The sequence below is a fragment of the Bos grunniens genome, chromosome 20 (genome assembly GCF_055505025.1).
Source record: "Bos grunniens cultivar Pamir isolate PY7600 chromosome 20, Bosgru_T2T1.0, whole genome shotgun sequence".
Lineage (NCBI taxonomy): Eukaryota > Metazoa > Chordata > Mammalia > Artiodactyla > Bovidae > Bos > Bos grunniens.
The window spans coordinates 38,228,038-38,245,959 of NC_141184.1; the positions used below are offsets into that span (position 1 = coordinate 38,228,038).

The following is a 17,922-nucleotide window of genomic DNA, read 5'->3' on the forward strand; positions in this document are numbered from 1 at the left end:
ACTGGTCTGCCCACACGTCTGCACACAGAGGGAGATGGCTGCAACTCTGACGCCCTATTTCAATGGTTAACTGAGATTACTTCCCCTTTTCCTTATAAAAATTTCGTGGCCAACCAGAATCCTCTGAGCTGTTTTTGGGAGGACACTGAGTCCACCATCTCCCCAGATTGCTGGCATTCTGATTAAAACAACTTTCCTTTCTATCATATTTGTCTCTCCAACATTTGTCTCTCCAGTGCTCCCCTGGTGGCTCAGCTGGTAAAGAATCCTCCTTCAATGCTGGAGACCTGGGTTCAATCCCTGGGTTGAGAAGATACCCTGGAGAAGGGAACGGCTACCCACTCCAGTGTTCTGGCCTGGAAAATTCCATGAACTGTATAGTCCATGGAGTCGCAAAGAGTCAGACATGACTGAGCGACTTTCACTGAGTGATGAGCAGCCAGACCTTACTTGGTAACACCATTGTTGATGTATCAAATCTGTTCCATAAATCCTAATTTGTGGAAATTTGAGTTACTTTCATTTTTATGCTATTATAAAAATATGAAAGTGCAGATTCTTGCACATCCATCTTTGGTCATTTGTCTCATTATTTTTTAAGATAATTTCCTAGAAGTGGAATTGCTGCATTGAATGGTTTAATTTTTATTTTTATCTGTCACATTTATTTATTTATTGCTGCATATTGACAGATTTCTCTCCAAAAGGGTTAATCAATTCATAATCTTGATATTGCAGATAGAGTTCAGAGCAAGGAATCTGAAGTTCAAGAGGCTCTTCTCAGAGAAAGAGTTCTTGGAGGCTAAACCATATGAAACTGAGACAAGTCATCAAAAAAAAAAAAAACAGGTAAATAATCTATAAGGATCTGTGGGGGCTCATGGCTGGATTCCCCCAAACTGTTTGGCTAGTTTTTATCCACTCTCTCCAACACTAAGGGTCACTGACATGGTTAATCTTTGCCAAAACGCATTACTCTGCCTTTAAAAAAAAAAAAAAAAGCAAAACCAAACTTGTGTTTCTGCATTGAAACAGTTTCACAGTTCATTTCCTGGTCTGCAGAAAACAGGAACAATGGCTGCTGGGAGTGTTCCGTCCCAGATCATAGAAAAAGAAAGAAAAAAGTTATTAGAAATCCTACAACAGGATCCTGATTGTATCTTAGATACGTTAACCTCTCGGAAGCTGATTTCTGAGGAAGAGTATGAGATTCTGGAGAATATTACAGATCCCCTGAAGAAAAGTCGGAAGCTGTTGATTTTGGTACAGAAAAAAGGAGAAGTGAGCTGTCAGCTTTTCCTCAACTGTTTGTTTAATACTTTTTCCCAGTCAGCTACCATTTGCAACTTAAATCAAGGTAGGTTAAATTTCTACACTTTTTGGGCTGAGAGGGAGGAGGCAGTTTTCCTGAAAAAAAAGAAAATGACTACCCTTTATTTTCATTTGTCATTCTCCTGGGGATAATTTTCAGTGAAATATGATAAAAGGGAAAAGTGTCCAAGATTTAAAAAGCAGGGAATGATGTATGTTATTGTTCTGGAGGATTTATAACTTTTTTGTTCAAACATAATCCAAAACCAGCAGTTGTTTTCTTGCTGGTATAAATGTCTTACTGTTCTGACAGTGACATCCAGAAATACTTATAATTGGAAAGAGACTACTGTTAGTGATACATTGGGACTTCTTTATCAAGTAAGTGAATTCATAGGTATTAACAACCTTAAGACCAAAAGCTGCATCTTTCACTTAGTATGGCCATTTTGAAAATAGAGGGAAAATAATTTTTGACACACATATGTGGTGTATTAGCAATTTCATTTTCTCTGTAAGAAGAATGTCAGCAGAATCCTCAATTTCTGGAGCAAGTCAAATGCTAATTTTTCAATGTTCAATGATAATTAGTGGCAAACAGGGAGCATTTAGGGCTTCCGTGGTAGCTCAGCTGGTGAAGAATCCGCCTGCAATGCAGGAGACCCTGGTTGATTCCTGGGTTGGAAAGATCCCCTGGAGAATGGATAGGCTACCCACTCCAGTATTCTTGGGTTTCCCTGGTGACTCAGATGATAAAGAATCTGCCTGCAGAGCAGGAGACCTGGGTTCTATCCCTGGGTTGAAAAGATCCCCTGGAGGACGGCATGGCAACCCACTCCAGTATTCTTAACCTGGAGGACCTCCATGGACAGAGGAGCCTGGTGGGCTACAGTCCATGTGATTGCAAAAAGTCAGACACAACTGAGCAACTAAGCACAGCACAGAGAGGCAGAGGCTAAGATAAAAATATTAATGCTAATGGTTTTTAATGTAGTACAGGACCCATATGCTTAGAGATATAGGTCTTAGCATTTCCAGGATTTATTCTAAATAGGAGCTACTCACTTCTTCATTAGAAATTATTAGGGTCAAATTTCATTAGCAATGACCCTAGAAAGTCTGAGCTGGTGTTGAAAGTGTTATTCACTCAGTCATTTCCAGCTCTTTGCAACCTCATGGACTGCAGCACAACAGGCTCCTCTGTCCATGGGACTTTCCAGGCAGGAATACTGGAGTGGATTGCTGTTTCCTTCTCTAAAGGAGCCTTGTAACCCAGGCTCGAGCTCAAATCTCCTGCATTGCAGGCAGATTCTTTACCATTTGAGCTACCAGGGAAGCCTGATTTTGGATTACAGTAAATCCACAAGTAAACAAAGGATTCAGGTTTTCTATTTCATCCACTTACCCTTTGAGTTTGCTGTGAAAGACTCAAACTTTTGAGCTGCGCAGGAGTGTGATCTGATATTTTTCAGTGGGAGAAAGAAAGTTCTGAGCTGACTTATTGCCATTTATGTATGTATTACTATCATCTAATGAAATTGAAAGATGATGCTTTGAGGTCATGGAAACTCCCTAATATAACATCTGTTAATTTCGAGAGAGAAAATAAATATCTCTCAAACTTTCTTATTCTTTCCAGAAGTTTTGAAACATGAGTATATAGAGCCACCTCTACCGATAGGCGCAAGCAAAGAAGATGTTTTCCTTTCTGGAGAGAAACGGCCTGAGAACCCTCAGATCACCACGTCCTTTAAAGAGAAAGAATGCATGGATTTAGAAACCTCTGAGTCTTTCACAGACAAGAAAACTAGTTATCAGGAAACTGCTTGGTCCTCAAAGGAAAATGAGAAGGAAGATAACACATCAAAATTCACATCGCCACAGTCAATTGAGATCGTTGAGTACGAATTTCCAGCAACAATTGAGTATTTACAGGATGGACAGAGATATGAGGATCCAGACGATTCTTTATACTTAGAACAAGAGGACTATCTAGAATCTGTGGGGTACTCTGAAGAGGCAAACATCACCTTGGAAGAGGAGGCTTACAGTGACCCAGGAGGCCTCTATGATGACAGAGAGGATTCTGTGTACCTTGAAACCACGGAGTTCTCTGATGAAGAACAGCATTATGAGGATCCAGAAACTGGCATGTCATTGGAGGAGGAAGAGGAGAAAAGTATGGAAGGTATGGGAATCGTGTGTGTAGAGTTACTTAGGCAAAAACTTAAATCTTGATTGCAGTATCATAACAAGGAGGGGACTGAGGAAGGGCACCACATGAAAGCAGAAAAGCAGCTCCTCAGAAATTCCTTGGACTTCTCTAACTTGGAGTTTCCTCAGAGGTGGGTGTTGACAGGGAGGAAAACCCAGGACCTAGAAATAGTGGACAGTATGTGCATATGTGTGAAGTTCCTTCAATCGTGTCCAGCTCTTTGCAACCCCATGGACTGTAGCCTGCCAGGCTCCTCTATCCATGGGGATTCTCCAGGTAAGAGTACTGGAGTGGGTTGCCATGCCCTTCTCCAAGTGGACAGTATATAGATAAAGTAAGTATTGACTATGAACTTTTAGGCTTCTGCAGTCACCTCCATCACACATATAACAAGTTGCTAACCACTAATTTTAGCTGTTGCCTTCTGTACCTCAGATTAAGTCTGTTAAATTATTTTAGAACCTTTGTGACCAATAGAATATGGGGATTATAGACCTAAATATTAAAGCAGAAACAGGAGAGGAATTTGTGGTAAATGGATAAGGTCCCAAAATAATGCTTGTCTTGAGCTATCCAAATATTGCCATTTCAGTGAGGAAGATTATACCAGTACCTTGAATTTGAATATTTCTTAATGAAAATTAAAAATAGGAGAAATGCTTAATTCAGAGAGATATTGTCTGGGAAAATAAACACCACCAAGTTCTGAATATAGAAGGGGAAGGTAACTACCAACTCACATTCAGCCCAAATCCATAATCCAATTATGGGTCAGAAAAGAGTAATTTCCTCCTCTGCACACCTTGACCTGGTTACTAGGATGCTGTAACAGAGTGGCACCACAAACTTGGTAGCTTAAACAATCAGTTCAGTTCAGTCATTCAGTCGTGTCTGACTCTTTGCAACCCCATGTACTGCTTCCTATCAGGCTTCCCTGTCCATCACCAACTCCCAGAGCTTGCTCAAACTCATGTCCATGATGCCATCCAACCATCTCATCCTCTGTTGTCCCTTTCTCCTCCTGCCTTTAATCTTTGCCAGCATCAGGGTCTTTTCCAGTGAGTCAGTTCTTCGCATCAGGTAGCCAAAGTATTGGAGCTTCAGCTTCAGCATCAGTCCTTCCAATGAATATTCAGGACTGATTTCCTTTTGGATTGACTGGTTGTTATTTCCTTTCAGTCCAAGGGACTCTCAAGAGTATTCTCCAACACCACAGTTTAAAAGCATCAGTTCTTCAGCTCTCAGCTTTCTTTATGGTCCAACTGTCACATCCATACATGACTACTGGAAAAACCATAGCCTTGACTAGATGGACCTTTTTTGGCAAAGTAATGTCTCTGCTTTTTAATATGCTGTCTAGGTTGGTCATAACTTTTCTTCCAAGGAGCAAGCATCTTTTAATTTCATGGCTGCAAGAAAAAAAAACAATAGAAATATGTTGTCTCACAGTTTGCAGGCTGGAAGTCTGGAGGTGTATATAGTGTTGGTTCCTTCCGAAGGCTGTAGAAAGAATCTGTTCCTAGCTTCTGGTAGTTTGCTGGAAATCTTTAGAATTCTCTGGCTTGTGGAAGCACTCTACCTCCCATCCCCTACAATCTGCCTTTATCTTCACGTGGTTGTCTTCCTGGGTTCATGTCTCTGTGTTCACATTTCCCCTTTTTCTTTTGTTTTTTTTGGCCGCAGCATGCAGTTTGCCGGGTCCTATTAATAGTTCCCTGTGCTGCAGTCCATGGGGTCGCAAAGAGTTGGACATGACTGAATGACTGAACTGAACTGAACTGACCAGGGATGGAACCCAAGCCCCCTGCAGGAGAAGCTCAAAATCCCAACCACTGGAACACCAAGGAATTCCCAAATTTTCTTATTTTATAAGGGTAACAGTCACAGGACCAGGGCTCCCTGTAATGACCTCATCTTAACCAACTATATATCTACAATGACTCCATTTCTAAATACCACTACATTCTGAGATACTGGGTCTTAGAATTTCAACCTATGAATTTGAGGGGTATATAATTCAACCTATAACACAACTCTTGTCCTACTCCCTATACCTTCCCGATTCATAGTTGCTTTTAGACCTCATTGTTAATTTTTTAAATATATTACAATAGTTACATAGGGTTGAATTACTTTTTCATTGCATACCATCAGCATTATTCTGCAACCGCCTCCTTTTTTTAATCTATTTGACTTTTTTCTCTATTCCTTATGCACCTTCTTCCATAGGTAACATTCCAATATTATATGTTTCTTGCATGATACTGTTTTGTTTTTTGTTTTACATGTTTTTTTCTGTATTATTTATTTGCCATAATAAATTAATAGGCACTTCAAAATTAGGGTCACTTAAATCAGTAAGAGTGTATAATTTTTATATGTCTATAGTTGGCAGGCATTCTTCTGGTCTTCTCTGGGTTTACTTCTGTATCGGTGGTCAGCAAGCTATTGGCTCATTTCTCATCTTCTAGCAAGCTGTGCATGCATGGTCAGTTGATTCAGTTGACTTTCTGCAACCCCATGGACTGTAGACCACCAGGCTCCTCTACCCATGGGGTTCTCCAGGCAAGAATATTGGAGTGGATTGCCATGCCCTCTAACAAGCTAGTCTGAGCTAACTCTCAGACTATGTCAGGCATATTCTTATAGTGACAGCAGAGGAGTCAGAGAGACAGAGACAGAGTCCTGAAGGCATTTTGAGGCTTAGACTCAGAACTATCATGCCATCTGTATGATAGATTTCCTAGGGCCGCCACAGTAAGATACTACAAAAAGGTGGCTTAGAACAATGGGAAATATATTGTTTTACAGACATGGAGGTGGAGACTGAAACCAAGGTGTTGGCAGGGTTATACTCTTTTTGAAGACATTAGGGAAGGACCTGTTCCAGTTCTCTCTCCCAGCTTCCAGTAGCCTCTGGAATTCTCTGCCTTGAAGACCATCTTCTCTCTGGTGTCTTCAAGTCATTTCCTTTGGTGCATGTGTGTGTTTTCAAATTTCTTCTTTTAATTAGGACACTGATCAAATTGCATTAGGGCCCACCTTAATAACCTCATTTTAAGTTGATGACCTCTGTAATGACCCTATTCACAAGTAAGGCCACATTCTGAAGTACTGGGAGGATTAGCATCTTTTTGTAGGGGATACAATTCAATCCATAACACTGTTTGACTTCTGCCACATTCTGTTGGCAAAAGCAAGTCTCAAAGCTTTAAGGGTTGGGGAAGAATAGGCTGCATCTCTTGCAAAGTAATATTACAAAAGGTGTGGATACCAGAAAGTCATTGTGTCTTAGTCGCTCAGTCGTGTCCGACTCTTTGCAACCCCATGGACTGTAGCCTGCCAGGCTCCTCTGTCCACAGAATTCTCCAGGCAAGAATACTGGACTGGATTACCGTGCCCTCCTCCAGGGGGTATTCCTGACCCAGGGATCAAACCTGGTTTTCCTGCTTTGCAGGCAGATTCTTTACCATCTGAGCCACCAGGGAAACCCAGGAAAGCCATTACTTGGGGCTAGTTTTGCAACCAATCTAACACTTGTTGACTAAAGAAAGATGCGCAACATGAGAGTTGCAAGTTAAGTTTTATTTGAGTTAAAATGAGGACTGCAGTCGGGTAGACAGCACTTCAGATAGCTCTGAGAAACTGCTCCAAAGGAGTAGTGGGGGAAGGTCAATATATATGATTTTTGGTGAAGGAGGATATCACACAATCAAGCATTTATTTTACAAAAGGTTTTCTGCTAGCCACCAGGAGCTGATGTCACCATGAAGGGACTGAGTGCTTTTCTGGATATGAGAAAGTGTTAGGATTGGGATCATGAAATCAGTTCCTGAAAATATCTAACCATCTCAAGGCCTGTTCCACCAGTTTTCCTGCAGCAACAAAATGCCACATTCTCCACCCTGAACCCCCTTCAGGGCATGTTGAAGGTCAATAGCTGCAGCAGCACAGGACTCAATCTCCAAAGAGGCAGATGGAAAATGCCCTTGGCAAGTGCCAATTTGTATTTGACATAGCCTTAGGAAAACAGGTCAAGAAAAGTTTCAATAATAATGCAGTTATGACTGTATATAATTCTAACGGTTTCCAATCCACTCTAGTTGACTGGAGGATAAAAGAAAATTTTTAATAAAAATTTATGGCTATGCTCTCTTTCCTCTGTAACATTTGTCTATGCAGCTGAGAACTGGACGGGAGGAGGGGTGGGGTGGTGGAAGTCAAATACATCTGATTCAAAAGAGAAGGATCGTAATGCTTTTTGTCATGTTAAATTTTAGGCCGCTTTCTTCCCACCCCTCCCCACCCCATCACTGCATCTCAAATTGAAGTCTTAGGAAGACTTAAGGCAATGCCTGTGTGCTCTGCAATGTATAGAGTCAATTCGGACATAGGTTATATAATCAACTCTCTTCCTGGTAGGCTACAGTCCATGGGGTCGCAAAGAGTCAGACACGACTGAGCAACTGCACTTTCACTTTCCCTTCTAGTTTATACTATTTGGGATCAGTCAATGATCAAACCCAGGTCTCTTATGTCTCCTGCATTGGCAGGTGGGTGCTTTACCACTAGCACCACCAGGGGAAGTCCAGGAACCCATAAATTTATCATTTTCTCTGCTCTTTCTTCTTCCTGAAGATTCAAGTTTTTGTTTGCTGTTATTCCCTGTTAGCCTGAAGAATTTTATTTATTTTTTGTTTATTGAAACATGTCTTCATTTTGCCTTCAATCCAGAAGAATACTTTTCCTGTAAGGAATTTTAGACTGGTGTCTTTTTGCCTTCAGAAATGATCGATTATCATTTCTGTCATTTGGCTTCCATTCTTTCTGATGCTCAGTTTCCTTCAATTCAGTCGCTCAGTTGTGTCTGAATCTTTGTGACCCAATGAACCGCAGTACGCCAGGCTTCCCTGTCCGTCACCAACTCCCGGAGTCCACCCAAACCCATGTCCATCGTGTTGGTGATGCCATCCAACCATCTCATCCTCTGTTGTCCCCTTCTCCTCCTGCCCTCAATCTTTCTCAGGGTCTTTTCAAATGAGTCAGCTCTCCACATTAGGTGGCCAAAGTATCGGACTTTTGGCTTCAACATCAGTCCCTCCAATGAACACCCAGGACTGATCTCCTTTAGGATGGACTGGTTGGATCTCCTTGCAGTCCAAGGGACTCTCAAGAGTCTTCTCCAACACCACGGTTCAAAAGCATCAATTATTCTGCACTCAGCTTTCTTTATAGTCCAACTGTCACATCCGTACATGACTACTGGGAAAACCATAGCCTTGAGTAGAAGGACTTTTGTTGGCAAAGTAATGTCTCTGCTTTTTAATATGCTGTCTAGATTGGTCATAACATTCCTTCCAAGGAGCAAATGTCTTTTAATTTCATGGCTGCAATCACCATCCGCAGTGATTTTGGAGCTCCCAAAAATAAAGTCTGACACTGTTTCCACTGTTTCCCTATCTATTTCCCATGAAGTGATGGGACCAGATGCCATGATCTTCGTTTTCTGAATGTTGAACTTTAAGCCAACTTTTTCACTCTCCACTTTCACTTTCATCAAGAGGCTCTTTAGTTCTTCACTTTCTGCCATTAGGGTAGTGTCATCTTCATATCTGAGGTTATTGATATTTCTCCTGGCAATCTTGATTCCAGCTTGTGCTTCTTCCAGCCCAGCATTTCTCATGATGTACTCTGCATATAAGTTAAATAAGCAGGGTGACAAAATACAGCCTTGACGTACTCCTTTTCCTATTTGGAACCAGTCTGTTGTTCCATGTCCAGTTCTGTTGCTTCCTGACCTGTATACAGGTTTATCAAGAGGCAGATCAGGTGGTCTGGTATTCCCATCTCTTTCAGAATTTCCCATAGTTTATTGTGATGCATGCAGTCAAAGGCTTTGGCATAGTCAGTAAAGCAGAAATAGATGTTTTTCTGGAACTCTCTTGCTTTTTCGATGATCCAGTGGATGTTGGCAATTTGATCTCTGGTTCCTCTGCCTTTTCTAAAACCAGCTTGAACATCTGGAAGTTCATGGTTCATATATTGTTGAAGCCTGGCTTGGAGAATTTTGAGCATTACTTTACTAGCATGTGAGATGAGTGCAATTGTTGTCATTTTATCATTGTTCCCTCTTGCGTTGTGCTATTTTTCTTCTGGTTGATTTCAAGACGTTTTCCTTAAAATGTTTTCTGTGATTAACTCTGATGTGTCTAGGTGCGATTCTCTTTGTTTTCATCTTATGTAGGATTTATGAATCTCTAAATTTGGAATTTCCCCTCCCCCAAATTTGGAAAATTTTAAGCTGTTATTTATCCAAATATTTTTTGTCCCACTTGTTCCCCTTCTCTTTTTGAGATTCCAAGTACATGTATGTTAGAGTTTCTGATGTTTTTTCCAAGGTCCCTGAGGCTCTGTTCATTTTTTAAAAAGTATTTTTTATCCTTATTCTTCAGATTGGATCATTTATATTACTATATCTCTAAGTACACTGAATTTTTCTTCTGTCATTTCCAGTCTTTTTAAAAGTCCATATACTTATTTTTGAAAAAATTCAGATATTACACTTTTTAGTTCAAGAATTTAAATTTTTAAATGCTTTCTTCTTTTTTCCTGGTAATTTCTACTAAATTATTCATTATGGGTTTATATTATTGTAAATTCTTGAAAATAGTTAAGATAGCTACTTTTAAAATTCTTATTTTCTATGTCCAATATTTGGGTCATCTTGGAGTGGGTCTCCATTGATCAACTGTGGGATTGAAATGAAAAACTCTGTCTCGTTTCAGTGGGTGGCAGCTAAAATCTCCAATCATTTCTTTTTGCCTTACCTGGGCTATTTTCATGAATTTTTAATTTGCAAAAATGGTACTGGGTTCTAGAAATGATTGCTTCTTAATTTTTCATTCATCTCTGTGCTTGTTAGACATGTCACTGTACTATTCCACAGTAGCCTGATATTACCTTGTCAAGATTTGGCATCTGGCTTGGGCTGTGTGGGTACCAATTTCTGTGCTGAAGAAACAGAGGATGGTTGTCCTAAGGAAAAGCAAGGGGTAGGCAGGGGAGAGGCAAGAGCAGAACTTATATGTTTTCTGCAATCCCTCTTCTTACTTCTCTCTGCCTCCTCTGGGGATCCTTCATGCTGGCCTCAACTCCTCCCTTACCTTCTTACCCATCAGATGCACCAGTTCAAGCAACTTTCAGACTGTTGAAGGATTTCTTAGAGTTCCTTTTGTTAATTCTGGAAACCTACACTTTCTCTCATGTCTACTGTTTCTTCTAGGCTATTTTTACAAGGGATCCAAGAAGCTTATGCTACGTTACTATCCATCAGGAGCAGAAAATGCTCTCTGATTTTCTTTCTCTACTTAGCACTATCTCTGTCCTCTCAATAAGCGGCTAGAATATAAATTGGAAAAGGACATCAGGAAAAATTATATAGAACATGTAAATTCTGAGAAGACAAAATCTTCCATTTCTCCAAAGTTTAGCAAAAGTTAACATTTAATAAATAAATCAGTATCTACCTGGAGAGTTCCTTATACATATGTATAAAGAAGAATTAACAGGTTTTTTCATTACTGCATATGAACGTAGCCAAAAAATTCGAAAACCTGAATGATCATCAGTAGATAATGGTTAAATAAATAGTGGTTCTTCCAAACCATTAAGTACAATGGATTCATAAAATGAATTAAGTAGTTCTCTGTATATACTTACTTGGAAGAATTTGCAAGGAATACCACTGAGTGAAAAGAAGTTGAAAAATCATTTGGTATAAGATCATTTATAGAATAAAATAGCATCCATTATACCAAACTGTGTACTTCTACATATGCAAGTACATATACATATGTACGTCTACATATGTACTTCTGCATATGTATTGAAAAAGGAAGAGAAGGAAACATACCACACCATATAGACATATCTCTTGGAAAGTAGACTTGGCAGGGTGATGAAACAGTACTTTCACTTTACTTGTTTCATCTTTTTAAAAAATTCAAGTTGGAGGATAATTGCTTTACCATATTGTGTTGGTTTCTACCATACATCTACAGGAATGAGCCATACATGTACATATGTCCCCTCCCTTTTGAACCACCCTTCCATCTCCCACACCATTCCATCCCTCCTCCATCAACAGATTAATGAATAAAGAAGTTGTGGAACATATATATAATGGAATATTCAGTTTAGTTCAGTTCAGTCACTCAGTCATGTCTGACTCTTTGCAACCCCATGAATCGCAGCACGCCAGGCCTCCCTGTCCATCACCAACTCCCGGAGTTTACCCAAACTCATGTCCATTGAGTCGGTGATGCCATCCAGCCATCTCATCCTCTGTCATCCCCTTCTCCTCCTGCCCCCAATCACTCCCAGCATCAGGGTCTTTTCCAATGAGTCAACTCTTTGCATGAGGTTGCCAAAATATTGGAGTTTCAGCTTCAGCATCAGTCCTTCCAATGAACACCCAGGACGGATCTCCTTTAGGATGGACTGGTTAGATCTCTTTGCAGTCCTAGGGACTCTCAAGAGTCTTCTCCAACACCACAGTTTAAAAGCATCAATTCTTTGGTGCTCAGCTTTCTTCACAGTCCAACTCTCACATCCACACATGACCATTGGAAAGACCACAGACTTGACTAGACAGACCTTTGTTGGCAAAGTAATGTCTCTGCTTTTGAATATGCTATCTAGGTTGGTCATAACTTTCCTTCCAAGGAGTAAGCGTCTTTTAATTTCATGGCTGCAATCACCATCTGCAGTGATTTTGGAGCCCCCCAAAATAAAGTCTGACACTGTTTCCACTGTTTCCCCATCTATTTCCCATGAAGTGATGGGACCAGATGCCATGATCTTAGTTTTCTGAATGTTGAGCTTTAAGCCAACTTTTTCACTCTCCTCTTTCACTTTCATCAAGAGGCTCTTTAGTTCTTCACTTTCTGGCATTAGAGTAGTGTCATCTTCATATTTGAGGTTATTGATATTTCTTCTGGCAATCTTGATTCCAGCTTGTGCTTCCTCCAGCCCAGCGTTTCTCATGATGTACTTTGCATATTACTCAACCACAAAAAGAACAGAAAGATGGTGGACCATCTTTTCTTTTTTCCAAAGAAAATATCAATTACTTAATTTTAAAAGTCAGTGAAGGAAGCTTAGATGCTGAGCATGACATTCACTGACTATATCTTTTCTTCCTACAGAAAGAAAAAATGTGTTTAAAGATGTCCTGTCCTGTTTGAACCTGGACACAAGCAGAAAGATTCTGCCAGACTTTGTGAAACAATTCTCCTTAGACCGAGGATGTACGTGGGTGCCTGAGACGCCAAGTGACTTGGCTTGGAACTTCCTGATGAAAGTTCAAGCACTGGATGTGACAGCCAGAGATTCAGTCCTCAGACCCAAGGTTCTGGGTGAAGAGAGCAAAGGGGAATTGCTGACTGGAGTAGAGAACTTGGAAATTAAAGAAACAGAAACCATTAATCCCCTGGATGTCCTTTGCGCCTCTTTGCTGTCTTCAGACAGCTCTTTGCAACGTGAAGTCATGTCAAACATGTATCATTGCCGGTTTGCTCTTCCCCTGCTACTGCCAGATGCAGAAAACAACAGAAGCATTTTAATGCTAGGGGCCATGAAGGACATTGTGAAGGAGCAGTCGACACAGTCTTCAGGAGGGCCTACAGGGGATACAGAAAAGTTTCTGACTCTCATGAAGATGCCTGTCATCTCTTTTGTGCGTCTAGGATACTGTAGCTTTTCCAAGTCCAGAATCCTCAATGCCCTGCTCAGCCCTGCCCATCTGAAGTCACACAAAATCTTTCTTCATCAGGACTTGCCTGTTCAGGTGCTTCCCCGGCAGATCTCTGATGGCCTGGTTGAGATAACATGGTGTTTTCCTGATAGCAGCAGTTTAAGTGAAAGCCCCAGTTTCCCCCAGAAGCCTGTTGCTGTGGCCAACCTTCGTGGAGATCTAGAAAGTTTTTGGACACAGTTTGGTTTCTTAATGGAGGTTTCCTCAGCTGTGTTTTTTTTAACTGACTGCCTAGGTGAGAAGGAATGGGACTTGCTAATGTTTTTAGGAGAAGCTGCCATTGAAAGATGCTACTTTGTGCTCAGTCCCCAGGCCAGGGAGAGTGAAGAGGCTCAGGTTTTCCAGAGGGTCCTGAAGTTGAAGCCATCACAACTACTGTTTTGGGAGGAGGAGGAAGTAGGGCAGAGAGGAGGGAACATGGAGGGTCTTCAAGCTGCCCTCCAAGAAGTGATGTCCTCTTCACTCAAATGTGTGTCTGTGGAAGACATGGCCCCCCTGGCCAGAGAGTTAGGGATACAGGTAGACCAAGACTTTGAGAACATTCAGGGGATTCAAGTTTCCCCTAGTGAAAACTTGGCTGGAGCAGCTGAAGATGAGGGATCACAAAGACACAGTCAGCGAAAAAACTCATCTGAAAGCCCTGCTAAGATGTCTGAGACTAGTTGTCAGATCAACCAAAATCGTCAGAATTTCCATCTCACCCCAGTATTCATGCCTCCTCTGAGAAACTTCCATCCTTTACCAGCCAGAATTGGAGGTAACTTTAACCATGTTTCTTTGAAAGCCCCTTGGGCTATGGGCTCCCGCTTCTGGTTACAGCAGAGGCCTAAGAGGTTCCATCCTTTGCCCTTTCAGAATACAAGGGCACATAGTCCAGGCAAACGTTTTGGAATTCAATATTTCCAGCCCCAGAGATTTTATTCAGGTGAAACATTTATGAGATTTTCAGGAACTCCTTGGAGACATCACATGGGTAGAACTTTTGGGAGACCACCAAGACCCATGTCTCAGCATATACCGGCCTGGCCTCAGAGACCACAGACAATAGGAACCCTTGAAAGGTCTGGGAAAGAGGACTCCCAGGTAGGTCACCTCCATTCCCTGGGTTCATGGCCAGGAGGAGCAGTTGGGAAGCCTGGGCAAGTCAGTGCCAGGGGAACAAAGCCAACAGAGACAGTGAGAACATCCATGAGAACAAAACCCCATATTGAAAATCCTCATCATCAAGCCTTTCAAGCAGCAGGAGCCACACAAAAACCAAGAAGGACTGCCCCTCAGCAAGGAGCTAAGCTGAAGACACAAGGTGGGCCTTCAAATCCATCTTTCCAAATGGGATTCCATCCTATGTCCTACAGCATGTATTTGCCCAGCTCTCAATTCAGACCTAATCAGCACAAGTCACCCCAGGTCAAACAGTCCCAGCACAAACCCTCCCAACCTGTGCCCTTTCAACCCAAACCCACTCAAACCAAGCCCACTCAGCACCAGGCCCCCCGAGCTGAAAGTTCGCCATCCAAATCCACTCAGCCCAAGCCATGCCAGCCCCAGTCCTCCCAATCTAAACCTTTTCAGCCCAAACCCACTCAACCCAAGTCATCTCATACTGGTCCTTCACAGGCTAAGGCATATTGCCCAAGACCAGGGCCCAAGAGGGGAGGGAAGCATTAAAATGTTTACGCTAGGGACCTATGCAATGTATCCTTTGCCCAGGCCTTTCCTATTGTATATAGGGTAGCCTGGAGGAGAGTGGCAGTGATGGTAAAAATGTACTATCATTAGCATGACACAGGAAACAAGATATACACAGCACAACTGGATATTATAAAAATATCTGTGAGAATTATGGCCCTACAGAAAAGGGAAAAATATGAAAAGAATAAAAAATAGAATCAAGCAGTAAATAATAAATTGAATACAATCTTGAATATTTGGTAATATATAACTTGAACCCCTGGTAGCTTAGCTGGTAAAGAATTCAGACCCTGGTTCAATTTCTGGGTCAGGAAGAGCCCCTGGAGAAGGGATAGGTACCTACTCTAGTATTCTTGGGCTTCCCTGGTGGCTTAGACGGTAAAGAATCTGCCTACAATGCAGGAGACCTGTGTTCAATCCCTGGGTTGGGAAGACCCCCTCGAGGACAGCATGGCAACCCACTCCAGTATTCCTGCCTGGAGAATCCCCATGGACAGAGGAGCCTGGCAGACTACAGTCCATGGGTTTGCAAAGAGTCAGACATGACTAAGCGATTAAGCACGCACAACTTAACCTAGGGCATAGAGGCTATAAAACTATTTCACTTGTTTTCACAAGTAAGGATGAAGCCTTTAATTTCAAGGTGATCATAAAATAGGGCTCAAATAGCCTCAGTGTTGCAGGAAAAATTTTCCTAGATGTTGGCTGCTCTAGGGATGTTTTGGTCAAAAATTTTATGTTTGATATCAGTCACTAAGCAGATAACCCTGTTTGTTTGGAATTTTTAAATCAACTTGCTTGCAGTAATAGCCCCAGATTGCTTGGATGATAAAGCTTATTTGCCCCTTATGTATAGAAATAACGAACTGACAACCAATAAAGTTAATTATTTTGCCTAAACTTTTGGAGTGATTGTGTATGTTTCATATTTTAAATATTTAATATCTGTCATAGTTAAGATAATTTGACTAATTTGAGGATCTGATATATTAGCCTCATGACTCCAACTTAAAATGTAAAACTGAATTTTTAATTTTAGAGTTGTGATTTTATTAAATTGAAAAGCTTAAGATAGGTTTACAAAGTCTGTAAAAAGCACTGAAATGTATAAGAGAACTTAAGAGTTGCAGAATTTTCAACTTTAATTTATTAGATTCATCATTGTCTAAACATTAAACATTGTCTTAACCTAAACATTAGGTTAAGTTCTACTAGTTAGAAGCATAAAGTAGAAGGAATATTAAATTTAAAATATTTAATTGCAGTGCCATGGATTGACCTAGAGATTGTCATACTGAGTGAAGTAAGGGCACAGAAAGACAAATATATGATTCCTGTTATATGTGAAATCTAAAAAAAGAGTACAAATGAACTTAGTTACAAAACAGTAAGAGTCACAGATGTAGAAAACAAAGTTAGTTATCAGGGGATGAGGGGGGAATAAATTGGGAAATTGGGATTGACATATACATATTACTATGTGTAAAATAAATAACTAACAAGAACCTGTTGTATAGTACAAGGAACTCTCAATAAGCTGTAATAGTCTATATGGGAAAATAATCTAAAATAAGTGAATATATGTATATGTGTAACTGATCCACTTTGCTGCATGCCTGAAACTAACACAGCACTGTGGATTAACTATATCCTAATTAAAAATAAAATCTAAGCGAAGTTTAATTAACTTTATGAGTGACCCTAAATATTAATAAAATGCCACGTTAAAGGAAAATATTGAAATTCAGGAAATTAATTTTAAATCTTCAGTTCAGTTCAGTTCAGTCGCTCAGTCGTGTCCGACTCTTTGCGACCCCATGAATCGCAGCACGCCAGGCCTCCCTGTCCATCACCAACTCCCGGAGTTCACCCAGACTCACGTCCATCGAGTCAGTGATGCCATCCAGTCATCTCATCCTCTGCTGTGCCCTTCTCCTTCTGCCCCCAATCCTTCCCAGCATCAGAGTCTTTTCCAACAAGTCAACTCTTCACATGAGGTGGCCAAAGTACTGGAGTTTCAGCTTTAGCATCATTCCTTCCAAAGAAATCCCAGGGCTGATCTTCAGAATGGACTGGTTGGATCTCCTGCAGTCCAAGGGACTGTCAAGAGTCTTCTCCAACACCACAGTTCAAAAGCATCAATTCTTCGGTGCTCAGCCTTCTTCACAGTCCAATTCTCACATCCATACATGACCACTGGAAAAACCATAGCCTTGACTAGATGGACCTTTGTCAGCAAAGTAATGTCTCTGCTTTTCAATATGCTATCTAGGTTGGACATAACTTTCCTTCCAAGGAGTAAGCGTCTTTTAATTTCATGGCTGCAGTCACCATCTGCAGTGATTTTGGAGCCCAGAAAAACAAAGTCTGCCACTGTTTCCACTGTTTCCCCATCTATTTCCCATGAAGTGATGGGACCGGATGCCATGATCTTCATTTTCTGAATGTTGAGCTTTAAGCCAACTTTTTCACTCTCCACTTTCACTTTCATCAAGAGGCTCTTTAGTTCTTCACTTTCTGCCATAAGGGTGGTGTCATCTTCATATCTGAGGTTATTGATATTTCTCCCGGCAATCTTGATTCCAGCTTGTGTTTCTTCCAGTCCAGCTTTTCTCATGATGTACTCTGCATATAAGTTAAATAAACAGGGTGGCAATATACAGCCTTGACGAACTCCTTTTCCTATTTGGAACCAGTCTGTTGTTCCATGTCCAGTTCTAACTGTTGCTTCCTGACCTGCATACAGATTTCTCAAAAGGCAGGTCAGGTGGTCTGGTATTCCCATCTCTTTCAGAATTTCCCATAGTTTATTGTGATCCACATAGTCAAAGGCTTTGGCATAGTCAATAAAACAGAAATAGATGTTTTTCTGGAACTCTCTTGCTTTTTC

The 17,922-nt window shown here is 41.0% G+C and overlaps 1 protein-coding gene across 3 annotated transcripts; it reads left to right on the forward strand.

Annotated features, from left to right (window-relative positions):
- The first annotated feature begins 1,058 nt into the window (after positions 1-1,058).
- Positions 1,059-15,932, forward strand: CARD6 (caspase recruitment domain family member 6). 3 transcript variants are annotated; one of them, XM_086361568.1, is made up of 3 exons: positions 1,059-1,357; positions 2,951-3,802; positions 12,733-15,932. In XM_086361568.1, the coding sequence occupies exons 2-3, from the start codon at positions 3,592-3,594 to the stop codon at positions 15,006-15,008; spliced, it is 2,487 nt and encodes an 828-aa protein (XP_086217694.1). In that variant the 5' UTR covers positions 1,059-1,357; positions 2,951-3,591; the 3' UTR covers positions 15,009-15,932. The 3 variants fall into 3 exon arrangements, with proteins under 3 accessions (XP_086217694.1, XP_086217692.1, XP_086217693.1); XM_086361566.1 differs by having other exon boundaries at positions 2,951-3,499; XM_086361567.1 differs by having other exon boundaries at positions 2,954-3,499.
- The last annotated feature ends 1,990 nt before the right edge of the window (positions 15,933-17,922 follow it).

Excerpts from the sequence above, each read along its gene's own strand:
- CARD6 (XM_086361566.1), top strand. The coding sequence starts at position 1,075 with ATGGCTGCTGGGAGTGTTCCGTCCCAGATCATAGAAAAAGAAAGAAAA. Across the intron at positions 1,358-2,950 it reads CATTTGCAACTTAAATCAAG|AAGTTTTGAAACATGAGTAT; the intron begins GTAGGTTAAATT and ends TATTCTTTCCAG. Across the intron at positions 3,500-12,732 it reads AGAGGAGAAAAGTATGGAAG|AAAGAAAAAATGTGTTTAAA; the intron begins GTATGGGAATCG and ends TTCTTCCTACAG.